This window comes from Salvelinus fontinalis, chromosome 41 (genome assembly GCF_029448725.1).
Source record: "Salvelinus fontinalis isolate EN_2023a chromosome 41, ASM2944872v1, whole genome shotgun sequence".
NCBI classification, from domain to species: Eukaryota; Metazoa; Chordata; class Actinopteri; order Salmoniformes; family Salmonidae; genus Salvelinus; species Salvelinus fontinalis.
Window position 1 is genome coordinate 17853590 of NC_074705.1, and position 22876 is coordinate 17876465.

Here is a 22876-nt window from a genome sequence, read left to right on the forward strand (position 1 = left end):
GATCTGGGGAAAGGTACCAAAAAGTCTCTGCAACATTGAAGGTCCCCAAGAAGGCACTGTTCTCCATCATTCTTAAATGGAAGACGTTTGGAACCACCAAGACTCTTCCTAGAGCTGGCCGCCCAGCCAAACTGAGCAACCGGGGGAGAAGAGCCTTGGTCAGGGAGGTGACCAAGAACCAGATGGTGACTGACAGAGCTCTAGAGTTCCTCTGTGGAGATGGGAGAACATTCCAGAAGGACAACCATCTCTGCAGCACTCCACCAATCAGGCCTTTAAGGTAGAGTGGCCAGATGGAAGCCACTCCTCAGTAAAAGGCACATGACAGCCCTCTTGGAGTTTGCCAAAAGGCACCTAAAGACTCTCAGACCATGAGAAACAAGATGCTCTGCTCTGATGAAACCAAGATTGAACTCTTTGGCCCCAATGCCAAGCGTCACGTCTGGACGAAATCTGCCACAATCCCTTCGGTGAAGCATGGTGGTGGCAGCATCATGCTGTGGGGATGTTTTTCAGCAGCAGGGAATGTGAGACTTGTCAGGATTGAGGCAAAGATGAACAGAGCAAAGTACAGGGAGATCCTTGATGAAAACCTGCTGCAGAAGACTCAGGACCTCAGACTGGGGTGAAGGGTCACCTTCCAACAGAACAATGACCCTAAGTACAAAGCCAAGACAATGCAGGAGTGGCTTCGGGACAAGTCTCTGAATGTCCTTGAGTGGCCCAGCCAGAGTCTGGACTTGAACCGGATCGAACATCTCTGGAGAGACCGGAAAATAGCTGTGCAGAAAATCTCCTCATCCAACCTAACTTAGATTGAGAGGATCTTTAGAGAAGAATGGGAGAATTCCCCAAACACAAGATTGCCAAGCTTGTAGCGTAATACCCAAAAAGATTCTATGCTGTAATCGCTGCCAAAGGTGCTTGAACAAAGTACTGAGTAAAGGGTCTGAATACTTATGTAAATGTGATATTCCAAATTCTTTTTGTAATGAATTTGGAACGATTCTGTTTTTGCTCTGTCATTATGGGCTATTGTGTGTAGATCGAAGAGGGGAAAAAACGATTTAATCATTTTTAGAATAAGGCCATAAGGTAACAAAATATGGAAAAAGTGAAGGGGTCTGAATACTTTCCGAAGGCACTGTATATGTGATGTATAAGAAAATAGCATTGATTCATAAAGTATTTATGTAGCGAATATGATCACATGTCAGTTTTTTTTCTCCCGCAGAATGTGAGAGATGTGACCAACCGTCCACTCACTGAGTTCATGGCTCCCTGTATTGACTCCCTCCCACCGCTGGCTTTCACCAATCGGAGGCCTATACCAACCATGTTGCATCCCCCCTCTCTATTGGCCATACGCGCTCAGGATGCACAGCGGTTCATTGTATTTTCATACTTTGTCCCTGCTGAGTGCCCAGTTGCCGCAGAGGCCATTGCAGATGTATGTACTGGTGAAAGAGAGGACTTATCGACAGATACACATCTTTCCTCAATGCTGCATCGATACCTGCCACACTTCTTTAACAATGACTCCATTCCACCACAGCAGACAGTAGAGGGAACCACTGAGGTCTCAGTTGCTCCAGTGGCAAAATCTAATGTCAAGGAAGAGGACAGATTCTATCCTTTCTCCCTCCCACCACTTAATCAGCGGTTCATTGGCAATTCATTCAATGTCCCGGAAACCTCCCAGCCTGCTGTTTCAGCCACAGAGTGCCGAGTTGCCAAAGAGGCCACTGCAGGCACAGCCACTGTCAAGAGAGAGAACCGATGGGCAGATAGAAGTCTTCCTTCAGTGCTGCCTCCATGCCTGCCATCAGTCTTTGACGATGACTTCATGCCTCCAGAGCAGACAGTAGAGGATGCCTATGAGGTCTCAGGTGCTACAGAGAACACTTCAGGCACAGCTACTGTTGATGGAGTGGACAGATCAGCAGCTAAATGCCCTGTCCCAATGCTGCCTCCAAGTCTGCCACCTGTCTTTCACATTGACTACAAGCTGCCAGGGTCGGCAGTAGAGGGAACCCACAAGTGTCCAGTTGCCAGTGAAACAGCCAATGATGTGTCCACTCACCTCAAAGAGGACATGGCAGCTGATCAAAGCCCTCCTGACCCTGCAGCACTGCCTCCAAGCTTGCCATGTATCCGAGACTCTGACCACAAACTGACAAAGGAGCAAAAAGAGGACGCCACCGAGTCCTCCCTTGCCACAGAGATCGCTGTAGACACATCCATTGTCCAGGGAGAGGACCTGTTGAGTGATAAAAGCCCTGCTCCAAGGCTGACTCCAAGCTTGTCACACATTTTGGACAATGACCATAAGCAGCCAGAGGAGACGATAGAGGGCGCCACTGAGTGCTCAGTTTCCACAGAGGCATCAGTTGTTAATAGAGAGGATTCATCGGCAGCTACACGTCTTCCCTCAGTGCTGCCTTCAAGTCTGCCACTTGTCTTTGACAATGACTACAAACTGCCAGAGGAGGCAGTAGAGGACACATGTCCAGTTGCCAGTGAAGCAGCCGCTTCCGTGTCCACTGTCCTCCAAGAGGAGGTTTCGGCTGATATAAGTCCTCCTGCACCCGCAGTACTGCCTCTAAGGCTGTCCTGCACCCACAGCACTGACCACACACAGCTATGGGAGACAGTTGAGGACAACACAGAGTGCTCAGTCGACACAGAGGCAACTGACGTCATTTACACTTGGAGTGAAAAAAGTCCTTCAGTTCTGCCATGCCTCCACTACAACAACGACCACCAACTGCCAGAGGAGACAGTTGAGGACAACACAGAGTGCTCAGTTGACACAGAGGCAAGTGCAGTTGCATCCACTGTCAAGAGAGAGGAACTGACAGGTGATAAAAGCCCTGTCCTAGCACTTCCTCCAAGCCGGGCATGCATCCATGACAAGGACCACAAGGAGGCAGAGCAGAAAGTGAAGGGCACTAGTGAAGAGGTAGATCTCTGCCCTCACGCTCACCAGCTGGTCCCAGATGTTAACTCAACTCTGGCAACCCACAATGATGAACCCAGGACCTGGACCCTGGAAGAGGCAAAGGTAGGTGTCCTATTTTACACTACAATTTTACAGGGTTGGGGTCAGTTCCATTTCAATTCAAAGCATTGAAGAGATTTGGAATTTTAGAGTTCTTCTTGAATTGACTGGAATTGACTGGAATTGACCCCAACCTTGCTGCTCTTTGCTCATAGTATGAGCCATCACCCCTCACTAGGGTTAACATTTGTATTACGTTTAGTATGGACCCAGGAAGAACATCTATGGGTATTGTAAAATATAATGGGGATACAAAAAAACAAAGGACCTTAATTTACTGTCCTCCAAATTGTGTGCCCCATGAGGCCATCATTCTATGTTGATCACTCAAATGTGTATTGAATGTGCCACATTGGAACAATATTACATCTAGAGTCAATGTCTTCCTGTCAGGATTATTGGACAGATATTGAACTTGAGAGTGAAGAGAGGAGTGTCAAGGAGGAGGTGAGACCGAGGGAGGGATGGAAGCGTGGGGCGGACTGTGCCCATTCCAAGAGCTCCAATGGAATGTTTTCATCAGAGAGAGCAGAGAGCATCCTGGGAAGAGTGGGCATTCTGGTCAGGAACCACATGCAGAAAATCCCGTTTTTGAAGAATACGAAACTGAATAAGAAGTTGAAAGATGATGAGAAAGAGAGAAAGGGGATGGAAAACAAGGAGAAGGAGAAAATAAAGAGGGAGGAGAAAGAGATGAATGAGAGAGAGAAAGAGCAGGAGAAAGTCATGAAGGCTGAGGAAAAGAGGGAGAAGTTAGAACAGAAAAAGAGACAGAAGGAAAGAAAAGAGGAGGAAAGGGCAGAGAAAAAGAGGTTAGAGGGGCTGATGAAGATACATAATGACATGATGAAAGACAGGATTAAGAAAGAGAAGAAGTGTTCTGAGGAGCTGAAAAAGAGAGAGAAAGCTCAAACTGAGTTCCTGGAGATGGAGAGAAAGATTCAAGAAAAGGAGGAGAAGAAGAGAGAAAAGATGAGGAAAGAGGAGAGGAAGAGACTGGAGAAGAAGAAAAAGAGCCAGCTGGAGGTGGAACTAAGAGGGTGATAGAAGAGCAGGGAAAGGATGAAAGCTTGAAGATGGATGAGCATACTGGGTAATAGAGAGAGAGAGCAGGGAGGGATACTGTATTTTTGCATGCAATGAAAAAAGGAATAAAATGTTTTAATTGAACAGGTTTACTCTCTGTTTGATTTTTGTCAAGGCATACTGTATAACACAGTATAAACACACAATGTTTACTTTTCACAAATCTGGGGAGTGTTGCACTGTTAAAATGTTGAGTTCCAAATTGACCCGATGGAGCGTAGCTGTGCTGAGATGATGAGGATGGAAAGGGATGACGAGGATGGGTGGAGGGTAGTGCGGAATATGATAGCTAGGAATATGATAGAGAGGAAGATGATAGAGGACAGATGATAGAGAGGAATATGATAGAGGGGAATATGATAGAGGCATATGATAGAGAGGATTATGATAGAGAAGAATATGATAGAGGGGAATATGATAGAGAGGAATATGATGGAGGGAATATGATAGAGGAGAATATGATAGAGAGGAATATGATAGAGAGGAATGTGATATAGAGGAAAATTATAAAGTGGAATATGATAGAGAGGAATATGATAGAGAGGAATATGATAGAGAGGAATATGATACAGACAAATATGATAAAGGGGAATACGATAGAGAGGAATATGATACAGGGGAATATGATTGAGAGGAATATAATAGAGAGGAATATGATAGAGAGGAATATAATAGAGAGGAATATGATTGAGGGGAATATATGATATGTTTTATTTATTTTATTTTATTTAACCTTCATTTTACTAGGCAAGTCAGTTAAGAACAAATTCTTATTTACAATGACGGCCTACCAAAAGGCAAAAGGCTTTCTGCGTGGATGGGGGCTGGGATTAAAAATATAAATACATTAAATGAAAATATAGGACAATACACACATCTACATCATGAGAGACCTAAGATGACAACATAGCATGGCAGCAACACATGACAACACAACATGTTAGCAACACAACATGACAACAACATGAAGGCAACACAACATGGCAGCAGCACAAAACAAGGCACATACATTGTTGGGCACAGACAACAGCAAAACAGACAAGAAGGTAGAGACAACAATACATCACTCGAAGCAGCCATAGAGGGAATATGATAGAGGCACATGATAGAGGAGAATGCATGCTCTTCAACCGATCGCTGCCTGCACCTGCCCGCCTGTCCAGCATCACTACTCTGGACGGCTCTGACTTAGAATATGTGGACAACTACAAATACCTGGGTGTCTGGTTAGACTTTAAACTCTCCTTCCAGACTCACATCAAGCATCTCCAATCCAAAGTTAAATCTAGAATCGGCTTCCTATTCCGCAACAATGCATCCTTCACTCATGCTGCCAAACATACCCTTGTAAAACTGACCATCCTACCAATCCTCGACTTCGGTGATGTCATTTACAAAATAGCCTCCAAAACCCTACTCAATAAATTGGATGCAGTCTATCACAGTGCCATCCGTTTTGTCTCCAAAGCCCCATATACTACCCACCACTGCGACCTGTACGCTCTCGTTGGCTGGCCCTCGCTTCACACTCGTCGCCCAACCCACTGGCTCCAGGTCATCTACAAGACCCTGCTAGGTAAAGTCCCCCCTTATCTCAGCTCGCTGGTCACCATAGCAACGCCCACCCGTAGCACGCGCTCCAGCAGGTATATCTCTCTGGTCACCCCCAAAACCAATTCTTCCTTTGGCCGCCTCTCCTTCCAGTTCTCTGCTGCCAATGACTGGAACGAACTACAAAAATCTCTGAAACTGGAAACACTTATCTCCCTCACTAGCTTTAAGCACCAGCTGTCAGAGCAGCTCATAGATTACTGCACCTGTACATAGCCCATCTATAATTTAGCCCAAACAACTACCTCTTTACCTACTGTATTTATTTATTTTGCTCCTTTGCACCCCATTATTTCTATCTCTACTTTGCACCTTCTTCCACTGCAAACCAACCATTCCAGTGTTATTTTTCCTTGCTATATTGTATTTACTTCGCCACCATGGCCTTTTTATATTTTTATTTATTTATATATATATATTGTTTGCCTTCACCTCCCTTATCTCACCTCACTTGCTCATATTGTATATAGACTTATTTTTCACTGTATTATTGACTGTATGTTTGTTTTACTCCATGTGTAACTATGTGTTGTTGTATGTGTCGAACTGCTTTGCTTTATGTGTTCTCAATTTGCCTACCTGGTTAAATAAAGGTGAAATAAATAAATAAATAAAAAAGAGGAGAATATGAGATAGGTAATATGAAATAGAGAAAATTGATAGAGGAATACAATAGAGAGGAATATGACAGAGGAATATGATTTAGAGGAATGTAATAAGAGGGGAATATGAAATAGAGGGAAAAGATAGAGGGAATATGAAATAGGGGAATATGATAGAGGGGAATTAAATACAGATGAAAATGATAGAGCGGAACATAATATATAAGGAATATGATAGAGGGTAAAATGATAGAGAGGAATATGAAAGAGGGGAATATGATAGAGAGGAACATGATATAGAGGATTATGATAAAGAGGAATATGATAGAGAGGGAAATGATAGAGGGGAATATGATGGAGAGGAATATGATAGATAGGAATATGATAGAGAGGAATATGATAGAGGTTAGTATGATAGAGGGGAATATGATTGAGGTTAATATGATAGAGGGGAATATGATAGAGAGTAATATAATAGAGGGAATATGATAGAGAGGAATATGATAGAGGGGAGAATGATAGAAAGGAATATGATAGAGAGGAATATGATAGAGAGGAATATGATAGAGATTAGTACGATAGAGGGGAATATGATAGAGGTTAATATGATAGAGGGGAATTTGATAGAGGGGAATATGATAGAGAGTAATATAATAGAGGGAATATGATAGAGAGGAATATGATAGAGAGGAATATGATAGAGGGAATTTGATTGAGAGGAATATGATAGAGAGGAATATGATAGAGGGAATTTGATAGAGAGGAATATGATAGAGAGGAATATGATAGAGAGGAATATGATAGAGGGGAATATGATAAAGGTTAATATGATAGAGAGGAATATGATAGAGGGGAATATGATAGAGGGAATATGATAGAGAGGAATGTAATAGAGGGAATATGATGGAGGGGAATATAATAAAGGGTAATATGATAAAGGGGAATATGATAGAGAGGAATATGATAGAGGGGAAAATGATGGAGGGAATATGATAGAGAGGAATATGGTAGAGGGAATATGATATATAGTGAATATGATAGAGGTGAATATGATAGAGTGTAATATTGTAGAGGGAATATGATAAATAGTGAATATGATAGATGGTAATATGATAGATAGGAATATGATAAAGAGGAATAAGATGGAGGGAATATGATAGAGAGGAATATGATAGAGGGGAATATGATAGAGGGGAATATGATAAAGAGGAATATGATGGAGGGAATATGATAGAGAGGAATATGATAAAGAGGAATATGATAGAGAGGAATATGATAGAGGGGAATATGATATAGCGGAATATGATAGAGAGGAATATGCACATTTGTGGCCTGCTGGAGGTCATTTTGCAGGGCTCTGGTAGTGTTCCTCCTTGCACAAAGGCGGAGGTAGCGGTCCTGCTGCTGGGTTGTTGCCCTCCTACGGCCTCCTCCACGTCTCCTGATGTACTGGCCTGTCTCCTGGTAGCGCCTCCATGCTCTGGACACTACGCTGACAGACACAGCAAACCTTCTTGCCACAGCTCGCATTGATGTGTCATCCTGGATGAGCTGCACTACCTGAGCCACTTGTGTGGGTTGTAGACTCCGTCTCATGCTACCACTAGAGTGAAAGCACCGCCAGCATTCAAAAGTGACCAAAACATCAGCCAGGAAGCAAAGGAACTGAGAAGTGGTCTGTGGTCACCACCTGCAGAACCACTCCTTTATTGGGGGTGTCTTGCTAATTGCCTATATTTTCCACCTTTTGTCTATTCCATTTGCACAACAGCATGTGAATTTATTGTCAATCAGTGTTGCTTCCTAAGTGGACAGTTTGATTTCACAGAAGTGTGATTGACTTGGAGTTACATTGTGTTGTTTAAGTGTTCCCTTTATTTTTTTGAGCAGTGTATATCCAATAACGTCCCAGACGGAGCATTTCTTCATGTCTATCTAACGCATTGCAGACAAGGACATCACATGCGTAGTGTGCGTGGCCAAGAACTGGCAATATGCCTGACCAGTCACTCCATTGGCCCTCATCCGGTCCCACATCAAGCTATGCGCTTCATTCCACGTTCTACTGCCTGTTGACATTTAGTGGAAGGCGTATGAAGTGCATACAGATCCATAAATATAGGAGAATTGAATAGGCGATGCCTTTCACAGCGACCCATTTCAGAATTTTCACTTCCTGTTTGGAAGTTTGCCTGCCATATGAGTTCTGTTTTACTCACAGATATAATTCAAACCGTTTTAGAAATTTCAGAGTGTTTTCTATCCAATAGTAATAATACTATGCATATCATATGATCTAGGACAGAGTACGAAGCTGTTTAATTTGGGCACCAATTCATCCAAAAGTGAAAATGTCACCCCCTATCCCTAAGAAGTTTTAAGAACAAATTCTTATTTACAATGACGGCCTACCAAAAGGCAAAAGGCTTTCTGCGGGGATGGGGGCTGGGATTAAAAATATAAATACATTAAATTAAAATATAGGATAATACACACATCTATATCATGAGAGACCTAAGATAACAACATAGCATGGCAGCAACACATGACAACACAACATGTTAGCAACACAACATGACAACAACATGGAGGCAACACAACATGGCAGCAGCACAAAACAAGGCACATACATTGTTGGGCACAGACAACAGCAAAACAGACAAGAAGGTAGAGACAACAATACATCACTCGAAGCAGCCATAGAGGGAATATGATAGAGGCACATGATAGAGGAGAATATGAGATAGGGAATATGAAATAGAGAAAAATGATAGAGGAATACAAAAGAGAGGAATATGACAGAGGAATATGATTTAGAGGAATGTAATAAGAGGGGAATATGAAATAGAGGGAAAAGATAAAGGGAATATGAAATAGGGGAATATGATAGAGGCACACGATAGAGGGGAATATGATAAAGGGGAATATGATAGAGGGGAATATGATATAGAGGGATGTGATACAGAGGAATATGATAGAGGGGAATATGATAGAGAGGAATATGATATAGAGGAATATGATATAGTGTAATATGATAGAGAGGAATATGAATGAGGGGAATATGATAGAGTGGAGTATGATAGAAAGGAATATGATAGAGGGGAATATGATTGAGAGGAATATGATAGAGGGGAATATGATAGAGAGGAATATGATAGAAAGGAATATGATAGAGTGGAAATGATAGAGAGGAAGTTGATAGAGGGGAATATGATAAAGAGGAATATGACGGAGGGAATATGATAGGAAGGAATATGATGGAGAGGAATATGATAGTGGGGAATATGATAGAAAGGAATATGATAGAGAGGAATATGATAGAGGGGAATATAAATGAGGGGAATATGATAGAGTGGAATATGATAGAGAGGAATATGATAGAGGGGAATATGATAGAAAGGAATATGATAGAGAGGAATATGATATAGAGGGATGTGATACAGAGGAATATGATAGAGGGGAATATGATAGAGAGGAATATGATATAGAGGAATATGATATAGTGTAATATGATAGAGGAATATGAATGAGGGGAATATGATAGGGTGGAGTATGATAGAAAGGAATATGATAGAGGGGAATATGATTGAGAGGAATATGATAGAGGGGAATATGATAGAGAGGAATATGATAGAAAGGAATATGATAGAGTGGAAATGATAGAGAGGAAGTTGATAGAGGGGAATATGATAAAGAGGAATATGATGGAGGGAATATGATAGAAAGGAATATGATGGAGAGGAATATGATAGTGGGGAATATGATAGAAAGGAATATGATAGAGAGGAATATGATAGAGGGGAATATAAATGAGGGGAATATGATAGAGTGGAATATGATAGAGAGGAATATGATAGAGGGGAATATGATAGAAAGGAATATGATAGAGAGGAATATGATAGAGGGGAATATGATTGAGAGGAATATGATAGAGAGGAATATGATAGAGGGGGATATGAATGAGGGAATACGATAGAGTGGAATATGATAGAGAGGAAAATGATAGAGAGGAATATGATGGAGAGGAATATGATAGAGGGGAATATGATAGAGAGGAATATGATAGAGAGGAATATGATAGAGAGGGTTTGATAGAGAGGAATATGATAGAGAGGAATATGATAGAGAGGAATATGATAGAGAGGAATATGATAGAGAGGGTTTGATAGAGAGGAATATGATAGAGAGGAATATGATAGACAGGAATATGATACAAACAAATATGATAAAGGGGAATACGATAGAGGGGAATACGATAAAGGGGAATATGATAGAGAAGAATATAATAGAGAGGAATATGATTGAGGGGAATATGGTAGAGAGGAATATGATAGAGAGGAATATGATACAGACAAATATGATAAAGGGGAATACGATAGAGAGGAATTTGATAAAGGGGAATATGATAGAGAGGAATATAATAGAGAGGAATATGATAGAGGGTAATATGATAGAGAGGAATATGATAAAGGGGAATACGATAGAGAGGAATATGATAAAGGGGAATATGATAGAAAGGAATATGATAGAGGGGGATATGAATGAGGGAATACGATAGAGTGGAATATGATAGAGAGGAAAATGATAGAGAGGAATATGATGGAGAGGAATATGATAGAGGGGAATATGATAGAGAGGAATATGATAGAGAGGAATATGATAGAGAGGGTTTGATAGAGAGGAATATGATAGAGAGGAATATGATAGAGAGGAATATGATAGAGAGGGTTTGATAGAGAGGAATATGATAGAGAGGAATATGATAGAGAGGAATATGATACAGACAAATATGATAAAGGGGAATACGATAGAGAGGAATGAGATAAAGGGGAATATGATAGAGAGGAATATGATAGACAGGAATATGATACAAACAAATATGATAAAGGGGAATACGATAGAGGGCAATACGATAAAGGGGAATATGATAGAGAGGAATATAATAGAGAGGAATATGATTGAGGGGAATATAATAAAGGGGAATATGATAGAGAGGAATATGATAGAGGTTAGTATGATAGAGGGGAATATGATAGAGGTTAATATGATAGAGGGGAATATAATAGAAGGAATATGATAGAGAGGAATATGATAGAGAGGGAGAATGATAGAAAGGAATATGATAGAGAGGAATATGATAGAGAGGAATATGATAGAGGTTAGTATGATAGAGGGGAATATGATAGAGGTTAATATGATAGAGGGGAATATGATAGAGGGGGATATGATAGAGAGTAATATAATAGAGGGAATATGATAGAGAGGAATATGATAGAGAGGAGAATGATAGAAAGGAATATGATAGAGAGGAATATGATAGAGAGGAATATGATAGAGGGAATTTGATAGAGAGGAATATGATAGAGAGGAATATGATAGAGGGGAATATGATAAAGGTTAATATGATAGAGAGGAATATGATAGAGGGAATATGATAGAGGGAATATGATAGAGAGGAATGTAATAGAAGGAATATGATGGAGGGGAATATAATAAAGGGTAATATGATAAAGGGGAATATGATAGAGAGGAATATGATAGAGGGGAAAATGATGGAGGGAATATGATAGAGAGGAATATGGTAGAGGGAATATGATATATAGTGAATATGATAGAGGTGAATATGATAGAGTGGAATATGGTAGAGGGAATATGATAAATAGTGAATATGATAGATGGTAATATGATAGATAGGAATATGATAAAGAGGAATAAGATGGAGGGAATATGATAGAGAGGAATATGATAGAGGGGAATGTGATAGAGGGGAATATGATAAAGAGGAATATGATGGAGGGAATATGATAGAGAGGAATATGATAAAGAGGAATATGATAGAGAGGAATATGATATAGGAAAGATGATAGAGAGGAATATGATAGAGGGGAATATGATAGAGAGGAATATGATAGAGGGGAATATGATATAGCGGAATATGATAGAGAGGAATATGCACATTTGTGGCCTGCTGGAGGTCATTTTGCAGGGCTCTGGTAGTGCTCCTCCTTGCACAAAGGCGGAGGTAGCGGTCCTGCTGCTGGGTTGTTGCCCTCCTACGGCCTCCTCCACGTCTCCTGATGTACTGGCCTGTCTCCTGGTAGCGCCTCCATGCTCTGGACACTACGCTGACAGACACAGCAAACCTTCTTGCCACAGCTCGCATTGATGTGTCATCCTGGATGAGCTGCACTACCTGAGCCACTTGTGTGGGTTGTAGACTCCGTCTCATGCTACCACTAGAGTGAAAGCACCGCCAGCATTCAAAAGTGACCAAAACATCAGCCAGGAAGCAAAGGAACTGAGAAGTGGTCTGTGGTCACCACCTGCAGAACCACTCCTTTATTGGGGGTGTCTTGCTAATTGCCTATATTTTCCACCTTTTGTCTATTCCATTTGCACAACAGCATGTGAATTTATTGTCAATCAGTGTTGCTTCCTAAGTGGACAGTTTGATTTCACAGAAGTGTGATTGACTTGGAGTTACATTGTGTTGTTTAAGTGTTCCCTTTATTTTTTTGAGCAGTGTATATCCAATAACGTCCCAGACGGAGCATTTCTTCATGTCTATCTAACGCATTGCAGACAAGGACATCACATGCGTAGTGTGCGTGGCCAAGAACTGGCAATATGCCTGACCAGTCACTCCATTGGCCCTCATCCGGTCCCACATCAAGCTATGCGCTTCATTCCACGTTCTACTGCCTGTTGACATTTAGTGGAAGGCGTATGAAGTGCATACAGATCCATAAATATAGGAGAATGAATAGGCGATGCCTTTCACAGCGACCCATTTCAGAATTTTCACTTCCTGTTTGGAAGTTTGCCTGCCATATGAGTTCTGTTTTACTCACAGATATAATTCAAACCGTTTTAGAAACTTCAGAGTGTTTTCTATCCAATAGTAATAATACTATGCATATCATATGATCTAGGACAGAGTACGAAGCTGTTTAATTTGGGCACCAATTCATCCAAAAGTGAAAATGTCACCCCCTATCCCTAAGAAGTTTTAAGAACAAATTCTTATTTACAATGACGGCCTACCAAAAGGCAAAAGGCTTTCTGCGGGGATGGGGGCTGGGATTAAAAATATAAATACATTAAATTAAAATATAGGATAATACACACATCTATATCATGAGAGACCTAAGATAACAACATAGCATGGCAGCAACACATGACAACACAACATGTTAGCAACACAACATGACAACAACATGGAGGCAACACAACATGGCAGCAGCACAAAACAAGGCACATACATTGTTGGGCACAGACAACAGCAAAACAGACAAGAAGGTAGAGACAACAATACATCACTCGAAGCAGCCATAGAGGGAATATGATAGAGGCACATGATAGAGGAGAATATGAGATAGGGAATATGAAATAGAGAAAAATGATAGAGGAATACAATAGAGAGGAATATGACAGAGGAATATGATTTAGAGGAATGTAATAAGAGGGGAATATGAAATAGAGGGAAAAGATAAAGGGAATATGAAATAGGGGAATATGATAGAGGGGAATTAAATACAGACAAAAATGTTAGAGCGGAATATAATATATAAGGAATATGATAGAGGGTAAAATGATAGAGAGGAATATGATAGAGAGGAATATGATAGAGGGTAAAATGATAGAGAGGAATATGAAAGAGGGGAATATGATAGAGAGGAATATGATAGAGAGGATTATGATAAAGAGGAATATGATAGAGAGGGAAATGATAGAGGGGAATATGATGGAGAGGAATATGATAGAGAGGAATATGATAGAGAGGAATATGATAGAGGTTAGTATGATAGAGGGGAATATGATAAAGGGGAATATGATAGAGGGGAATATGATAGAGGGAATTTTATAGAGAGGAATATGATAGAGGGGAATAGATAGAGAGGAATATGATAGAGGGGAATATGATATAGAGGGATGTGATACAGAGGAATATGATAGAGGGGAATATGATAGAGAGGAATATGATATAGAGGAATATGATATAGTGTAATATGATAGAGAGGAATATGAATGAGGGGAATATGATAGAGTGGAGTATGAAAGAAAGGAATATGATAGAGGGGAATATGATTGAGAGGAATATGATAGAGGGGAATATGATAGAGAGGAATATGATAGAAAGGAATATGATAGAGTGGAAATGATAGAGAGGAAGTTGATAGAGGGGAATATGATAAAGAGGAATATGACGGAGGGAATATGATAGAAAGGAATATGATGGAGAGGAATATGATAGTGGGGAATATGATAGAAAGGAATATGATAGAGAGGAATATGATAGAGGGGAATATGAATGAGGGGAATATGATAGAGTGGAATATGATAGAGAGGAATATGATAGAGGGGAATATGATAGAAAGGAATATGATAGAGAGGAATATGATAGAGGGGAATATGATTGAGAGGAATATGATAGAGTGGAATATGATAGAGAGGAATATGATAGAGGGGGATATGAATGAGGGAATACGATAGAGTGGAATATGATAGAGAGGAAAATGATAGAGAGGAATATGATGGAGAGGAATATGATAGAGGGGAATATGATAGAGAGGAATATGATAGAGAGGAATATGATAGAGAGGGTTTGATAGAGAGGAATATGATAGAGAGGAATATGATAGAGAGGAATATGATAGAGAGGGTTTGATAGAGAGGAATATGATAGAGAGGAATATGATAGAGAGGAATATGATACAGACAAATATGATAAAGGGGAATACGATAGAGAGGAATATGATAAAGGGGAATATGATAGAGAGGAATATGATAGACAGGAATATGATACAAACAAATATGATAAAGAGGAATACGATAGAGGGGAATACGATAAAGGGAAATATGATAGAGAGGAATATAATAGAGAGGAATATGATTGAGGGGAATATGATAGAGAGGAATATGATAGAGAGGAATATGATACAGACAAATATGATAAAGGGGAATACGATAGAGAGGAATATGATAAAGGGGAATATGATAGAGAGGAATATAATAGAGAGGAATATGATAGAGGGTAATATGATAGAGAGGAATATGATAAAGGGGAATACGATAGAGAGGAATATGATAAAGGGGAATATGATAGAGAGGAATGTAATAGAGAGGAATATGATTGAGGGGAATACGATAGAGAGGAATATGATAAAGGGGAAGGCGATAGAGAGGAATATAATAAAGGGGAATATGATAGAGAGGAATATAATAGAGAGGAATATGATAGAGAGGAATATGATAGAGAGGAATATGATAAAGGGGAATACGATAAAGGGAAATATGATAGAGAGGAATATAATAGAGAGGAATATGATTGAGGGGAATATGATAGAGAGGAATATGATAGAGAGGAATATGATACAGACAAATATGATAAAGGGGAATACGATAGAGAGGAATATGATAAAGGGGAATATGATAGAGAGGAATATAATAGAGAGGAATATGATAGAGGGTAATATGATAGAGAGGAATATGATAAAGGGGAATACGATAGAGAGGAATATGATAAAGGGGAATATGATAGAGAGGAATATAATAGAGAGGAATATGATTGAGGGGAATACGATAGAGAGGAATATGATAAAGGGGAAGGCGATAGAGAGGAATATAATAAAGGGGAATATGATAGAGAGGAATATAATAGAGAGGAATATGATAGAGAGGAATATGATAGAGAGGAATATGGTAGAGGGAATATGATAAATAGTGAATATGATAGATGGTAATATGATAGATAGGAATATGATAAAGAGGAATAAGATGGAGGGAATATGATAGAGAGGAATATGATAGAGGGGAATGTGATAGAGGGGAATATGATAAAGAGGAATATGATGGAGGGAATATGATAGAGAGGAATATGATAAAGAGGAATATGATAGAGAGGAATATGATATAGGAAAGATGATAGAGAGGAATATGATAGAGGGGAATATGATAGAGAGGAATATGATAGAGGGGAATATGATATAGCGGAATATGATAGAGAGGAATATGCACATTTGTGGCCTGCTGGAGGTCATTTTGCAGGGCTCTGGTAGTGCTCCTCCTTGCACAAAGGCGGAGGTAGCGGTCCTGCTGCTGGGTTGTTGCCCTCCTACGGCCTCCTCCACGTCTCCTGATGTACTGGCCTGTCTCCTGGTAGCGCCTCCATGCTCTGGACACTACGCTGACAGACACAGCAAACCTTCTTGCCACAGCTCGCATTGATGTGTCATCCTGGATGAGCTGCACTACCTGAGCCACTTGTGTGGGTTGTAGACTCCGTCTCATGCTACCACTAGAGTGAAAGCACCGCCAGCATTCAAAAGTGACCAAAACATCAGCCAGGAAGCAAAGGAACTGAGAAGTGGTCTGTGGTCACCACCTGCAGAACCACTCCTTTATTGGGGGTGTCTTGCTAATTGCCTATATTTTCCACCTTTTGTCTATTCCATTTGCACAACAGCATGTGAATTTATTGTCAATCAGTGTTGCTTCCTAAGTGGACAGTTTGATTTCACAGAAGTGTGATTGACTTGGAGTTACATTGTGTTGTTTAAGTGTTCCCTTTATTTTTTTGAGCAGTGTATATCCAATAACGTCCCAGACGGAGCATTTCTTCATGTCTATCTAACGCATTGCAGACAAGGACATCACATGCGTAGTGTGCGTGGCCAAGAACTGGCAATATGCCTGACCAGTCACTCCATTGGCCCTCATCCGGTCCCACATCAAGCTATGCGCTTCATTCCACGTTCTACTGCCTGTTGACATTTAGTGGAAGGCGTATGAAGTGCATACAGATCCATAAATATAGGAGAATGAATAGGCGATGCCTTTCACAGCGACCCATTTCAGAATTTTCACTTCCTGTTTGGAAGTTTGCCTGCCAAATGAGTTCTGTTTTACTCACAGATATAATTCAAACCGTTTTAGAAACTTCAGAGTGTTTTCTATCCAATAGTAATAATACTATGCATATCATATGATCTAGGACAGAGTACGAAGCTGTTTAATTTGGGCACCAATTCATCCAAAAGTGAAAATGTCACCCCCTATCCCTAAGAAGTTTTAAGAACAAATTCTTATTTACAATGACGGCATACCAAAAGGCAAAAGGCTTTCTGCGGGGATGGGGGCTGGGATTAAAAATATAAATACATTAAATTAAAATATAGGATAATACACACATCTATATCATGAGAGACCTAAGATAACAACATAGCATGGCAGCAACACATGACAACACAACATGTTAGCAACACAACATGACAACAATATGGAGGCAACACAACATGGCAGCAGCACAAAACAAGGCACATACATTGTTGGGCACAGACAACAGCAAAACAGACAAGAAGGTAGAGACAACAATACATCACTCGAAGCAGCCATAGAGGGAATATGATAGAGGCACATGATAGAGGAGAATATGAGATAGGGAATATGAAATAGAGAAAAATTATAGAGGAATACAATAGAGAGGAATATGACAGAGGAATATGATTTAGAGGAATGTAATAAGAGGGGAATATGAAATAGAGGGAAAAGATAAAGGGAATATGAAATAGGGGAATATGATAGAGGGGAATTAAATACAGACAAAAATGTTAGAGCGGAATATAATATATAAGGAATATGATAGAGGGTAAAATGATAGAGAGGAATATGAAAGAGGGGAATATGATAGAGAGGAATATGATAGAGAGGATTATGATAAAGAGGAATATGATAGAGAGGGAAATGATAGAGGGGAATATGATGGAGAGGAATATGATAGAGAGGAATATGATAGAGAGGAATATGATAGAGGTTAGTATGATAGAGGGGAATATGATAAAGGGGAATATGATAGAGGGGAATATGATAGAGGGAATTTTATAGAGAGGAATATGATAGAGGGGAATAGATAGAGAGGAAAATGATAGAGGGGAATATGATATAGAGGGATGTGATACAGAGGAATATGATAGAGGGGAATATGATAGAGAGGAATATGATATAGAGGAGTATGATATAGTGTAATATGATAGAGAGGAATATGAATGAGGGGAATATGATAGAGTGGAGTATGAAAGAAAGGAATATGATAGAGGGGAATATGATTGAGAGGAATATGATAGAGGGGAATATGATAGAGAAGAATATGATAGAAAGGAATATGATAGAGTGGAAATGATAGAGAGGAAGTTGATAGAGGGGAATATGATAAAGAGGAATATGACGGAGGGAATATGATAGAAAGGAATATGATGGAGAGGAATATGATAGTGGGGAATATGATAGAAAGGAATATGATAGAGAGGAATATGATAGAGGGGAATATGAATGAGGGGAATATGATAGAGTGGAATATGATAGAGAGGAATATGATAGAGGGGAATATGATAGAAAGGAATATGATAGAGAGGAATATGATAGAGGGGAATATGATTGAGAGGAATATGATAGAGTGGAATATGATAGAGAGGAATATGATAGAGGGGGATATGAATGAGGGAATACGATAGAGTGGAATATGATAGAGAGGAAAATGATAGAGAGGAATATGATGGAGAGGAATATGATAGAGGGGAATATGATAGAGAGGAATATGATAGAGAGGAATATGATAGAGAGGGTTTGATAGAGAGGAATATGATAGAGAGGAATATGATAGAGAGGAATATGATAGAGAGGAATATGATAGAGAGGGTTTGATAGAGAGGAATATGATAGAGAGGAATATGATAAAGAGGAATATGATACAGACAAATATGATAAAGGGGAATACGATAGAGAGGAATATGATAAAGGGGAATATGATAGCGAGGAATATGATAGACAGGAATATGATACAAACAAATATGATAAAGAGGAATACGATAGAGGGGAATACGATAAAGGGAAATATGATAGAGAGGAATATAATAGAGAGGAATATGATTGAGGGGAATATGATAGAGAGGAATATGATAGAGAGGAATATGATACAGACAAATATGATAAAGGGGAATACGATAGAGAGGAATATGATAAAGGGGAATATGATAGAGAGGAATATAATAGAGAGGAATATGATAGAGGGTAATATGATAGAGAGGAATATGATAAAGGGGAATACGATAGAGAGGAATATGATAAAGGGGAATATGATAGAGAGGAATATAATAGAGAGGAATATGATTGAGGGGAATACGATAGAGAGGAATATGATAAAGGGGAAGGCGATAGAGAGGAATATAATAAAGGGGAATATGATAGAGAGGAATATAATAGAGAGGAATATGATAGAGAGGAATATGATAGAGAGGAATATGATAAAGGGGAATACGATAAAGGGAAATATGATAGAGAGGAATATAATAGAGAGGAATATGATTGAGGGGAATATGATAGAGAGGAATATGATAGAGAGGAATATGATACAGACAAATATGATAAAGGGGAATACGATAGAGAGGAATATGATAAAGGGGAATATGATAGAGAGGAATATAATAGAGAGGAATATGATAGAGGGTAATATGATAGAGAGGAATATGATAAAGGGGAATACGATAGAGAGGAATATGATAAAGGGGAATATGATAGAGAGGAATATGATAGAGAGGATTATGATAAAGAGGAATATGATAGAGAGGGAAATGATAGAGGGGAATATGATGGAGAGGAATATGATAGAGAGGAATATGATAGAGAGGAATATGATAGAGGTTAGTATGATAGAGGGGAATATGATAAAGGGGAATATGATAGAGGGGAATATGATAGAGGGAATTTTATAGAGAGGAATATGATAGAGGGGAATAGATAGAGAGGAAAATGATAGAGGGGAATATGATATAGAGGGATGTGATACAGAGGAATATGATAGAGGGGAATATGATAGAGAGGAATATGATATAGAGGAGTATGATATAGTGTAATATGATAGAGAGGAATATGAATGAGGGGAATATGATAGAGTGGAGTATGAAAGAAAGGAATATGATAGAGGGGAATATGATTGAGAGGAATATGATAGAGGGGAATATGATAGAGAAGAATATGATAGAAAGGAATATGATAGAGTGGAAATGATAGAGAGGAAGTTGATAGAGGGGAATATGATAAAGAGGAATATGACGGAGGGAATATGATAGAAAGGAATATGATGGAGAGGAATATGATAGTGGGGAATATGATAGAAAGGAATATGATAGAGAGGAATATGATAGAGGGGAATATGAATGAGGGGAATATGATAGAGTGGAATATGATAGAGAGGAATATGATAGAGGGGAATATGATAGAAAGGAATATGATAGAGAGGAATATGATAGAGGGGAATATGATTGAGAGGAATATGATAGAGTGGAATATGATAGAGAGGAATATGATAGAGGGGGATATGAATGAGGGAATACGATAGAGTGGAATATGATAGAGAGGAAAATGATAGAGAGGAATATGATGGAGAGGAATATGATAGAGGGGAATATGATAGAGAGGAATATGATAGAGAGGAATATGATAGAGAGGGTTTGATAGAGAGGAATATGATAGAGAGGAATATGATAGAGAGGAATATGATAGAGAGGAATATGATAGAGAGGGTTTGATAGAGAGGAATATGATAGAGAGGAATATGATAAAGAGGAATATGATACAGACAAATATGATAAAGGGGAATACGATAGAGAGGAATATGATAAAGGGGAATATGATAGCGAGGAATATGATAGACAGGAATATGATACAAACAAATATGATAAAGAGGAATACGATAGAGGGGAATACGATAAAGGGAAATATGATAGAGAGGAATATAATAGAGAGGAATATGATTGAGGGGAATATGATAGAGAGGAATATGATAGAGAGGAATATGATACAGACAAATATGATAAAGGGGAATACGATAGAGAGGAATATGATAAAGGGGAATATGATAGAGAGGAATATAATAGAGAGGAATATGATAGAGGGTAATATGATAGAGAGGAATATGATAAAGGGGAATACGATAGAGAGGAATATGATAAAGGGGAATATGATAGAGAGGAATATAATAGAGAGGAATATGATTGAGGGGAATACGATAGAGAGGAATATGATAAAGGGGAAGGCGATAGAGAGGAATATAATAAAGGGGAATATGATAGAGAGGAATATAATAGAGAGGAATATGATAGAGAGGAATATGATAGAGAGGAATATGATAAAGGGGAATACGATAAAGGGAAATATGATAGAGAGGAATATAATAGAGAGGAATATGATTGAGGGGAATATGATAGAGAGGAATATGATAGAGAGGAATATGATACAGACAAATATGATAAAGGGGAATACGATAGAGAGGAATATGATAAAGGGGAATATGATAGAGAGGAATATAATAGAGAGGAATATGATAGAGGGTAATATGATAGAGAGGAATATGATAAAGGGGAATACGATAGAGAGGAATATGATAAAGGGGAATATGATAGAGAGGAATATAATAGAGAGGAATATGATTGAGGGGAATACGATAGAGAGGAATATGATAAAGGGGAAGGCGATAGAGAGGAATATAATAAAGGGGAATATGATAGAGAGGAATATAATAGAGAGGAATATGATAGAGAGGAATATGATAGAGAGGAATATGATAAAGGGGAATATGATAGAGAGGAATATAATAGAGAGGAATATGATGGAGGGGAATATGATTGAGAGGAATATGATAAAGGGGAATATGATAGAGAGGAATATAATAGAGAGGAATATGATAAAGGGGAATATGATAGAGAGGAATATAATAGAGAGGAGTATGATAGAGAGGAATATAATAGAGAGGAATATGATTGAGGGGAATATATAATATGATGTTTTATTTATTTTATTTTATTTAAACTTCATTTTACTAGGCAAGTCAGTTAAGAACAAATTCTTATTTACAATGACGGCCTACCAAAAGGCAAAAGGCTTTCTGCGTGGATGGGGGCTGGGATTAAAAATATAAATACATTAAATGAAAATATAGGACAATACACACATCTACATCATGAGAGACCTAAGATGACAACATAGCATGGCAGCAACACATGACAACACAACATGTTAGCAACACAACATGACAACAACATGAAGGCAACACAACATGGCAGCAGCACAAAACAAGGCACATACATTGTTGGGCACAGACAACAGCAAAACAGACAAGAAGGTAGAGACAACAACACATCACTCGAAGCAGCCATGGAGGGAATATGATAGAGGCACATGATAGAGGAGAATATGAAACAGGGAATATGAAATAGAGAAAAATGATAGAGGAATACAAAAGAGAGGAATATGACAGAGGAATATGATTTAGAGGAATGTAATAAGAGGGGAATATGAAATAGAGGGAAAAGATAAAGGGAATATGAAATAGGGGAATATGATAGAGGCACATGATAGAGGGGAATATGATAAAGGGGAATATGATAGAGGGGAATATGATATAGAGGGATGTGATACAGAGGAATATGATAGAGGGGAATATGATAGAGAGGAATATGATATA

General features: G+C 39.1%; 1 protein-coding gene across 1 annotated transcript; it reads left to right on the top strand.

Annotated features, from left to right (window-relative positions):
* The first annotated feature begins 1240 nt into the window (after positions 1–1240).
* LOC129840581 (scaffold attachment factor B2-like) lies at positions 1241–4231 on the top strand. Its single transcript, XM_055908564.1, has 2 exons — positions 1241–3064; positions 3455–4231. Exons 1-2 carry the CDS (start codon positions 1274–1276, stop codon positions 4103–4105), a joined length of 2442 nt encoding a protein of 813 aa, XP_055764539.1. The 5' UTR covers positions 1241–1273; the 3' UTR covers positions 4106–4231.
* The last annotated feature ends 18645 nt before the right edge of the window (positions 4232–22876 follow it).